The sequence below is a fragment of the Dipodomys merriami genome, unplaced genomic scaffold (assembly GCF_024711535.1).
Source record: "Dipodomys merriami isolate MVZ:Mamm:240054 unplaced genomic scaffold, mDipMer1.0.p SCAF_25, whole genome shotgun sequence".
NCBI classification, from domain to species: Eukaryota; Metazoa; Chordata; class Mammalia; order Rodentia; family Heteromyidae; genus Dipodomys; species Dipodomys merriami.
The window spans coordinates 16,163,908-16,174,604 of record NW_027203937.1 but is presented as its reverse complement, the minus strand read 5'-3'; the positions used below and the strand labels follow the sequence as shown (position 1 = coordinate 16,174,604).

The 10,697-nt window shown below is 49.7% G+C and overlaps 1 protein-coding gene across 8 annotated transcripts in view; it reads right to left on the bottom strand.

Annotated features, from left to right (window-relative positions):
* Positions 1 to 57: 57 nt before the first annotated feature.
* Xrra1 (X-ray radiation resistance associated 1) overlaps positions 58 to 10,697 on the bottom strand; it is a 51,018-nt gene continuing 40,378 nt past the window's right edge. For 7 of the 8 annotated variants that reach the window (XM_070035008.1, XM_070035010.1, XM_070035011.1 and 4 more), the window contains 8 exons: positions 10,469 to 10,594; positions 6,309 to 6,402; positions 5,494 to 5,609; positions 3,740 to 4,087; positions 1,746 to 1,935; positions 1,045 to 1,160; positions 766 to 871; positions 58 to 524 (listed from right to left, as the gene is read on the bottom strand). In XM_070035008.1, coding sequence (XP_069891109.1) covers positions 274 to 524; positions 766 to 871; positions 1,045 to 1,160; positions 1,746 to 1,935; positions 3,740 to 4,087; positions 5,494 to 5,609; positions 6,309 to 6,402; positions 10,469 to 10,594 — 1,347 coding nt within the window. In that variant the 3' untranslated portion in view covers positions 58 to 273. The remainder of the gene's footprint in view (positions 525 to 765; positions 872 to 1,044; positions 1,161 to 1,745; positions 1,936 to 3,739; positions 4,088 to 5,493; positions 5,610 to 6,308; positions 6,403 to 10,468; positions 10,595 to 10,697) is intronic. The other variant, XM_070035013.1, reaches the window with a different exon arrangement.

Sequence of the window (10,697 nt, the reverse complement as noted above, 5' to 3'; positions counted from 1 at the left end):
TGAGGGCTGTGGCCCTGACCCGTTTTCCAAGAAAGAACGCCCGCGCGCACCCCACTGCTCTATGCACCACTCTTTATTGCTGCTGGGCCAGGCACCAGGTGCAGCCCAGCCCGAGAAGGGGAGAACCTGCCGAGCTCCCTACTCTGCGTCCCTCGAGTTGGAGCTGAACCTTCAGGCCCGTGCCAGGCCCAGCCTCCTAGGCCCTGACAAGGGCGCAGAGTCCACAGGGAGGGCTGGGGCGCAGGCAGGCAGCGCACGACCCGGGGCGCAGGCCTAGCCTGGTGAGTCGCTGGTCGTGGGCTCCTGGCAGAACTCATCCATGATCTCGAGGAAGCGGCCGAACTTGGGGGACCCCGCGCTCAGCGCTGGGTGGGGTTGGGGCGGGGTCGACCCGAACACTGTCCTCAGGGAGCCGCGCACCAGCTGCCGGTAGCGCGCGCGGAACTCCTTGAGCAGCCTCTTGGCCTCACGGTACTGCTTCTGAGTCACGAGCCGCTGCTCCCTGCGCCGACGCAGCACCGCACCTGCAGGAGGACCAGCGGGGGGCGCCGCAGAGCTCGCCCGGTTCCCACCCAGACACTCCCGGAGACCGAGACCCGCCACTCTGCTGGCGGCCGCCAGCCCACGGCATCTACTCCAGCTATGGTGCGGATCCCAACCGGCCTTGGGACTTGGGGCAACCTCCCTCCCGCCGGGGCCAGGCCCCCTGATCTCATGGGCACCCAGACAGGGCGAGGACCGCGGAGGCCGGAGGCCAAGCCGTACCTAGTGGTGCCTCCGTCACGTTGCGCGGGTCCCGCATGCGAATGAGGATGTTGTCCAGCACCTGCGCGCGGGTCTTCTGCGGGGGTGGGACCGGGACCCTCGCGCCCTGGGGAAGGAGGGGGTTAGGGCCAGGCCCCTTGCAGACCCTCTGAGCCTCACTTCACACAGTTTAGCAGCAGGAAGAGGGATGCCTGGGGAAATCAGGCCTGGAGGGTCCCACGGAGACAGCCCCATCCCAACCCGCAGGGTCCTCGGGAGTCTCCGCGGCTGGGTGCTTACCCGCTTCCGCTTGGGGATGTAGGGTTTCTGAATAGAGTCCAGCTTGGGCTTAGAAGAGCGACAGAGAAGCGGGTATTTGAGCATGCGCTGCAGGGCCTGGGCGTTCTTCTGGATGCCTGGGGGGAAAGAACAAGGGCATGCGCTATTTCTGCACTCCCCAGCCTCCAAGTGCAACCTCCGCAATTAGAAAGGGTAATCCTCAACAAGAAAGCACCGCTCCTGGAGCTCCCTAACCTTCCAGGGCCTAAAGTTCATCACATGTCCCCTGTGAGCACAGGTCCTAACGGAAGCATAGTATTGGCTTTTTGGAGTAAAGGCTGGTTGCCATGTGACCAACACCCCCCTCCTCACTCCTAGAAGAGCCCAGCTGAGCATAGGAAATAAGGAAGGAGGGGCTCTGAGAAGGAGATGCCTTCCTTGCCTCAAGCCAGATAAGGAAGGTTGTGAATGTGCAATTTGGAGCTTAGCTGTGTTGGGAACTACCTTTCCCTGGCTTCTCCAGCCAGACAAGCTGAGCAAGCCCCGGGCCCCCAAGGCCAGTGGGGAACCAGAAATGGATAAGGATCCCAACATGCAGGGCTTCAAGCCAGGACCGGGTAAAGAGACCTCTGATGACATTTAGACAGAAGTCAGCATCCTGGCTGGCAAAGGCTGCTAGGCACCACTTTGACTTGGCCATGACCTTATCTGTGAAGACATACCCTTGGGCTCCACGAAGGTTGGATCAGGCTTGGCAGTCAGCAGTTCCTCATAGCCCGCATACTTGCTTGTGGTAGCAGATGGGAGCTTCCGTCTAGTCCTCTTCACCTCTCTGGGTGCTGTGAGTGGTCTCTTTTGGTGCTTCTCCTTCAAATCACCTTTCTGGGTACTAGGGCCAGGCAGGTCATTCACCTGTGCAGGGAAGAAAACACACGGCTCATTCCCTGCCCACTTTCAAGAATCAGCTCTGCACTGGTCTCCATGCTAGGCCTTGTTAAGGGCAAGACGGAGATTGGGACTGAGGAAGCAGATAGGAAACAAGGTAAGGACCAAACACTTCCATGAATGCCGTTACCAGAGGAGGCAAGTGGTTTGGGTTGATTGCAGAGGAAAACCAATCCCACCAGGAAGTTTTCTTAGCCTGAGCCAAGTCTGAAGGAGCCAGGAGAACCATCCATAAGCAAGGTGGGGAGAAGGACTGCAAGTCTGAGAAAAGGGAACTAGCAGGTAAGGAACCGAATGTGCAAAGGTAGAGAGGCCAGACACATCAAGGTGCAATGTAGGGCAACTAAAGATTGATGCAGCTGGAGAGCCAAGTAGTCACAGGTGACAGTCAGGGCCCAGATGAGTAAGGGCCTTTAAATGCCAAATTGAGGGTGTCTTTTTTGTCTACATTTTCTTTATCTGATGGCAAACTATGGAGGATTTTAGCCTACCTAAATGTTTTGTTTTTCCTTGTATGCCAGTATTCAGGCTTGAACTCACACCTTTAAGCTTTTGATTGGCTTTTTCACTCAAGGTTAGTGCTCTACTACTTGAGCCATATCTCCACTTCTGGTTGTTTTTGTTTGTTTGTTTTGCTGGTTAACTGGAGAAAGAGTCTCACAGATTTGTCTGCTGGGGCAGACAAAGTTTCAAACTGAGATCCTCAGATCTCAACCTCCTGAGAAACTACAATTCCAGATGTGCCACTAGCACCCAGCTCTGCATTGTCTAGAAAGGTTCTAAGCCAGCTCACAGAGGTACCTTTATGCCCTATCAATTTATCTTCTCTATGTGGACTAAAGGAAATGAGTAGAGAATTAGACATAATGTATGGATGGTGTACCTCTTGAAGAGATCTGGTCATGGGCAGCCTGAAGGGGAAGACTGGATGCAGGGAGATCAATACAATAAAGATGCTCAAGTAGACTTTGTCAAATCTTTGACCCTTGTGCGGGTTTGAAACATTTTACATTCTGGAATATTTGCGCATACACACACATATGTGGGGTACCTCAGGGATGAGACCCAATCCTGAATCTGTTTATATTGTGTGTATTATATACACATATACACACACACACACACACACTTGGAAGGAAATCTTACATAATATTTTATATAATTTTATGCATGAAACAAAGTTTTATGGTGTGGAGTTTTCCACTTGTGGTCATGGTGGTACTTGGAAAAATTTCAGATTTTGAAGCATTTTGGATTTCAGACTCTCAGACTAGGGATGTTCAACCTGTATTCTCTTTCCCAATATGTCATCCGTCTATAGCACCTTCCTTTATACTACCCTGATTCATGTGGTGCTCTCTGCCAGAAAGCCCTTGCGGCCCAAGTCTCCACCTTGCTAGCTCCTACTCTGCCTACAAAACTCAGCTCATCTGGTGTGGGGCAGAGGTGTCCCACCTTCCTCTAGGTCTCCTTCAGGCTCAGCTTTCCCAGTAGACTGTAGGTGCTCCGAGGGCCCTGCCCCTGAGCATCCTTGCTCCTGGTACCCAGGGGCAGCATGAGAGGTGAGGCACAGGGAGGCAGAGACAGCACCCCATCCAGACAGACCCCAGATGCTGCCTGTGCCTTTTGGTGACTTTGTAATCTCACATGTCTGGAGCTCGCAGGGTGGGCACACAAGCCCTGCCAACAGGGCTGCCCTTGGGTCTCCAGACTTGTCCTGTGCTTGCTATGGGCTCTGCAGACAATGGGTGGGCAAATGGAGTTTAGGCACCTGGGTCAGGAAGATGGACTCTGTGTTCTTGATGTCCTCATCCGACAGGTGTTCGGGACTGACACGGCCAGCTGTGTCACTTGGGCAGGATGTACTCTCTTCACTCTGCAGGGTGGAGTCAGAGCAGATGGGGGGCAGCGGCACGAAGGTCCTGCGGGATAGGGAGAGGCCTTCCAGGCCTTCGGCAGGCAGGTGTATGTCCTGAGTGGCACTCCTGGCACGGGGAAGCTCCTCCTCCAGCTCTGCCTCTGGCTCTGTCACATCCCGCAAGGGCGACTCAGCTGTAACCATGTATAGCTGCTGGGGTATCACAGGCCGCTTCGGCACCTTGGGGATCTGGCTTTTCACCTGTTGTGGGAGGAAGGCTGGGGTGGATCAGGAGTTATTCCTATGCTTCACCAACCTGAGAATGCTGGGTATGAAAACTGTGAGGCAGGGAAGGAAATAATACAACTGTGTATCTGTTTATCCTATGCATAACTGTTTTATTTACCCCTCAGAATCACCAGGGAACAATTACTACTACTACTACTACTACTACTACTACTACTACTACTAATTATTATTATTGATAGTACTAGACTTTGAATTTGCTAGACGGGTGTTCTAATATTGAGCCATGACTCCAGCCCTCTTTTGTACCAATTATTTGAGATAGATTCTCACTTTCTGACTGGGTTAGTGCCTGAATCGCCATCCTCCTATTTTACATTTCCCATCAAATCTGAGATGACAGGCATGTGTCATCATAGCCATCAAAATGGAGTCCCATGAACTTTTTTGCCCAAGTTGGCCCTGAACTTCAATCTCCTGATCTCAGCCCATCAAAGTAGCTAGAATTACTAGTGTGAGCTAGCGTGCTTGGCTCAATCACCCTCATTTTATAGTAATGAAACTGGGGCTTAGAAAGGTACACAGACCAAGGAAGGCCCCATTTGCAAGGCCTGGCCTTTCTGACTCCAACTTGGACTGTAGGCCTCATCCTTAGGCTGCATCATCCCTGACCATATTGCTCTGCCCTAGGGGGCTGATGAAGGTTTACCACAGTGATCTTGACCTTACTCTGGGACTCTGAGGGCCACTTTTAGGGTATATGTATACCAGCATATAAAGTACATGTGCATATCAAATCTCAAATGCCAAATCTCCCTTAGGATTTGGACAAAAGGAAAACTTCCTTCCTGTTGAATGGCTCAATTTCCTTAACTAGCAAAAGCCTAACTATTCTCTCCTCCTTCACCTCCACTGTCAGGAGGCTACCTGGGCTGTGATCCCCCCCAGTCTCTTAGTCTGGTATGACAGCTATGTGCTTACCTATGGACTAAGTAGAGGTCTCTCAAGATTCTCTGGCTTGCTGGCTTTGAACTGCAATCCTCCTGTTCTCCTAATTAGTTAGGATTACAGCTGTGAGCTACCAGCACCTGACTAGAGATAGAAACTCTTATTTAAGGTCAGGCAGCTATGGAAAGTGTCAGAGCAAGTCTCTCCCTAAGTTTTCCAACCTCAAGACTTATTTTTCCTTTCGGGTGGGCCTTAGTGTCTCTGTAAAATCAGGGGATCCCTGACTCACTGATATCTAAGGCCCCTCCTTTTGTTTTGGGGCCTCTCTGGCTGTCAGGCCCTTCCATTTCAATCTGTATTTTACAGGAAAGGACACTGTCTGTTGTGGAGAGGGAAGGTAAGAGGGAGCCTCTCTGCTCAGGCTTGAGTGGGTGCATTCATTCATATAGTCTCTGGGGCTTTGGAACACTTACCTTTCGTGATTCCTTCCGAGGCATCAACATATGATGCTTAGCTTTTATTAACTTCCTTCGAATTAAGTGGATTCCCAGTCGCTCCTGGAGGAAGCTCTTTAACAGTGGTGGGACCCCTGGTTCCATGAGGGGAAAACAGGATGTTAGCTCACAGTGACCAGGGCTTCCTATGTGCTAAAAGCACTATTCAAATTGCTAATACAGCTTAATTTTCTCATCAACCCCAGGAAGAAGGTACCATATAGTTCTCATTCAATAGACAAGCAAACAGAAGCCCAGAGGGGTTAAAGAATTTGCCTGAGGTGGGGGTGGGGATGGGGGAGGATTAGACTCCCTGGAACTGATGCAGAGCCAGGACACTCACCTGCCCAGCTGCTGTCTGAGACAGCAGCCTCCACCACTGGACAGTGCCCTGTGTTCAGCCTGCTCTGGCAGGGAGGGTCCTACCATTTGGGAAGTAGGAAATGAAGCCACACCACATCTGCTCTACAAAGCAAGGTGTAGCTCAAAGAGTGCATGCAAGCTCTAGAAAATTCCATTTTCCACTCTTTCTTGCTGTGTGACCCTGACAGAGCACAAGGCTCCCTGAGCTTCAGTTCCCATCAAAGTCCACAGGAGACAATGAATGCAAGCAGGATGAACATTATGGAGGGGGTACTCAGCAGTGTCTGCTGTCTCTCCTTTCCCAGTGCCTCATCGATCTCGCCCACCCCAGCCCAAAACAGAGCCCAGGCCTGGTATCCAGGAGTTGGGAATGTGGGTGCCCACACTGCTCCTGTACACTGGGCTGGAGGGGAAGGTTGTGAGCCTCATACCTCGTGTGTGGGACACCAGAGGGTTGTTATGAAGAATGAGCTCGCAGAGAGAGGGGAAGAGAGCCACTGGTAGGACGGCATCCTCCTTTGAGATCTGTAACAAAGGCAGGGCAGATATGAGGTCGATGGCACCCATTACCTCTACCAGGGTACATCAGGCTCCCATTGCTCACTGGAGAAGAGGTGCCACTGTGGGCAGTGCCTTCTCCTGTGCTACCTGCTCATGCCCAGGATGCTTTGCCCACTGTCTTTAAGACTCCATCTGCATGGTTCCATGTCTGATACCCGAGAGTCACCCTCCCTCCTCCACACTGGATATGTAGCCCTTATCAAGTATCAGTGAGATCGCTGAGACCATAAGAATGAACACACAGAGCATGGGACTGGGCAAGGAGGCTACAGGTTGTCCAGGCACTGACTCTAACTTTAGAGTTAGTAGCTAACATGTCACCTTCCTTCAGGCAAACCTCCACACACCCCAGCAGCAAATCATCCACTCCTGAGGGCTTCCTTCTGGAAGCACTGTGCCCAACTTGGGTCTTCAGTTCCACCCAAACCTGAGCTCCTCCAAGTCCTGGAGTTCCCAACCTTCAGCTAGCTACTTCCTCTCTCTCCTCTCAGGCCCACCTGAGCTCCCACTACCTCACTTCCTATCCCCAGGCCCTCCTGCTACCTGGATAGTGAAGGGTGCCACATGCTCCCTCTTGGGGAAAATATGGCTCCTCTAATAAACCTTATAATAATCTTTCTCCTGTGCCTGCCTGCTTCTGCATGGTCCCCTGGGATGGATGTGAAGGATCCCTTTACATTCCTAAGGTCAGCATTAGATATCATGTGTCTAATGAGGCAGGAGTTCAGGAACTCAACCATGGGGGGATGAGCAGGGCCAGCTGTAAGGGGCACCTCATGGCCAAGAGACTGCTCTATCCCATATGAAGCTGGCTAGTAAGTGATGGACTGTTGACCAAGCCAGCCTCTGGTAGGTAAACAATACATTCCTTCGTGAGTCACTGGAACACACAGGACCATGTTGCAGCTGGGTTGGGTGCAGGACCTAAAGATGGCACCAGAGAAGTGCATGAAGCAGGAGATGGGACAGGGGGAGGAGAGATGACCTAGGAAGAGAGGGAAGAGATAGGTGGCTGAGACCGAAGAAGGTAGGAGGTAATGAGCAACTGCAGTGGGGGATAGAATGTGTGAAGGAGGCATTTCCACCCCAGCATGGACAGGCAGCTCAGTGAAGTCACGTGACTCGGCTGTAGCTGGTACAATGTGGGCGTAAGTGATCAATGCTCCTTCCAGCACCGTGCCCACATGCCCATGTGGAGGCCTTCTGCCAACCAGGAATATCCACAATAAAACAAGAAATAAAAACAAGAAATAAAAATAAGAACTAAACTTTTCTTGTGCTAAGTGACTAAGATGCTTGAGTTTGCTGCCGCAATATTACTCTAGTATTACTCTAACTAGTGCAATGAGAGCTGCATGCCTGTTAGAGGAATTAAAGAAGGTTAGGGTGATTAAGCACAGGGAGGAAGCATGGAGGACTATGAAATGAAGCTGGAGATGTATGGCGGAGCCACACTAATGCTAAAGAGGGTAGCCCTGGGGGAAGCCAACAGAGATTGGACAAGATTTTGGTGATGGATTTATGTACAGAACAGGAGATGGGACTTAAAGGAGTATCCAGGATGGCCACAAGATTCCAGCTTGAGTAAGCAGGTAAATGATGGAGCCAGTCACTAAGATGGAAGACAATGGAAGGACATAAAATTTAGAGGAGGATCAACTCATCTTGGAGGCCCCTTTGAGACCTCCATGAAGGCAGTTGGACACTGGTCTGGAATATAGAAGAGAGCCCGCATTTAAGAGCCACTTTTCATGGGATAGTGAATATTTGAAGTTGTACCTTAGGAGAGAGGAGAATGGGGTGGGAGGGAGAGAAGAAGAGAGGGAGAGAAAGAGAGAAAAAGAGAGAGAGAGAGAGAGAGAGAGAGAGAGAGAGAGAGAGAGAGAGAGAGAGAGAGAGAGGGAGAGATTAGGAGAGGGGGGCTGGAGGGAATTTAATACTAGATCTTCTAGAGCACAGGTTGGCAAGTAAGGACAGAAAACCTTGCTAACCCAGGCATGGTATCCAGGCGTAGGGAAAAAATACTACCACACTACTGGGTAGGGGCAGGAAACCCACTTTATCTGGTACAGTGGAGGTCTTTTTTTTTTTTTTTTTTTTTTGCCAGTCATGGGGCCTGAACTCTAGGCCTGAGTACTGTCCCTCAGCTCTTCAGCTCAAGGCTAGTACTCTACCACTTGAGCCACAGCACCACTTTTTGGCCTCTTCTGGTTATGTGGTGCTGAGGAATGGAACCCAGGGCCTCATGCATGCAAGGCAAGCACTACCACTGAGCCACCTTCCCAGCCCCCAGTGGAGCTCTTTTGAGAAAAGAAATTCCAGAGAATCTAGACCCATCAGGGCTGCCAAAAACTGGGGCTAGAACCTACTCTAGTCCCTATTCCAGGTTGGCAAGCACCAAGCATGCAATTATAACAGCCTACTGCAGGCTGGGAAGAAAAGTGGAGTTAGACCCTGAGCTGCAGACACAAGGATAGAGCCCTGGGAGCCTAGCAAGGGCCAGGTCTCTTGCTGAAAGGGATGTGTTTTCAATACGGGTATTGGCAGGCTGACAGCCCAGGGGTAGAGATCTATGCAAATAGTAAGTGTGAGAAAGCTTTGCAGCTATATTAAAATTAGACAACAATAACAACAAAAAGACATTAATGCAAGGACAACTGTTAACAGGCCAAGGGAGTAATTGTAATAAAGAAGGGTTTATACAATTGGTTAATATAACAATTCTAAATGTATATGTACTGGGTAACTGGCTTCATATTACCTAGTGCAAAAACTGACAGAACTGCTGAATGCCAGTGGCTCATGCCTGTAATCCTAGCTACTTAGAAGGCTGAGATCTGAGAATCACACTTCAAAGGCAACCTGGGCAGAGAAGTCCATGAAACTCTTCAATTAACTACAAAAAATCCAGAAATGGGGCTGTGGCTCAAGTGGTAGAACATTAGCTTTGAGCATAAAAGCTCAGAAACAGTGCCTAGGCCCAGAGTTCAAGCTCTAGGATCAGAAAACACACACACACACACACACACACACACAAAAACAAGCAAAAAAGCTGACAGAATTAAGGGAGAAATAAAATAAAGCAAATCACAAGGAACAGAGATTTCAACACACCATGCCCGGCAACAGACAGAGAAGAGTACATGCTGGACCGACCTCCTTAAATGACATTTAAAACCTCCCCACACCCCCACCACACTACAGAATACACTTTTTTCCTCAGTGTGTGTGGAATATCCACCAAAATAGGTCACATCAGAGATTATAGAACAAGTTTTAACACACATGGAAAGAGAGAAATTATAGATTATACTATCTGGCCATAAGGGAAGTAGTTAAAAATTAATACATCCAAGAAAAGCCCCATAGATTTGGAAACTAAACAACCCATGGATCAAAGACAAAAATGATAGGAAAAATTAAAAATATCTTAATTGAAGGAAGACAGAAATATAGAGGCTGGAACTTAGGTCAATGGAAGCACATGTGCTTGGTATACTTGATGCTCTGGGTTTGCTCCCCAGCACCCAAAAATAAATGAGAGTTTATAGAACATCAGAGAGGACAGGAATATTGGATAAACATGGAGAAATATGAAATCTGTCCACGGACATTATATCTGCTTTTTCTTTCCTTGTTACTTGTCTAGGTTCATTGATTCAGACCTTAACCTAAACACTTTACCTTGAGAACTTTCTCAGATTCCAAATGTTAGATTAGACTGCCCACATAGTACTTACATCATAGCACAGGCACATCTACTTTGTGGTTGTCCAGTATTTGTCTTCCCTACAGCTGACAAGCTTCACAAAGACAGAGGCCAAGTCTTTTTTTCCAGCTGTGTGCCCAATGCCTAGCACTAAGCTGGGCACACACTAAGTACCAAATAAATATCTGCCCTTCCCTGAGAATTCCTGGGCCCACAAACCTATAACACAGGGAACTAAAAGGCTGGGCTCAGGCCAGAATTGCTTTCATCCCACCACCCATCTGTGCCCCTGAGGAAGCAGGTAGAGAGGCAGAGAGTCACCTTATTGTAGGCCAGGCTAAGGTACCTCAGCTCTGGGAAGGGTGGGGCCAACGTCTGGTTCCTGACCTTCAGTGACTTCACAGGAAGTATCTCGAATATGGGAGGGAACAAACATACCTTGGTTGTCTTAGAAGGAAAAAAAAAAAGTTAAAAGTCAAGGTGTCCTAATAATAAAGGAGATGAAGCTGGTGATGACTAAGACCCTTCCTATGGAGTGTACTGTCATGAG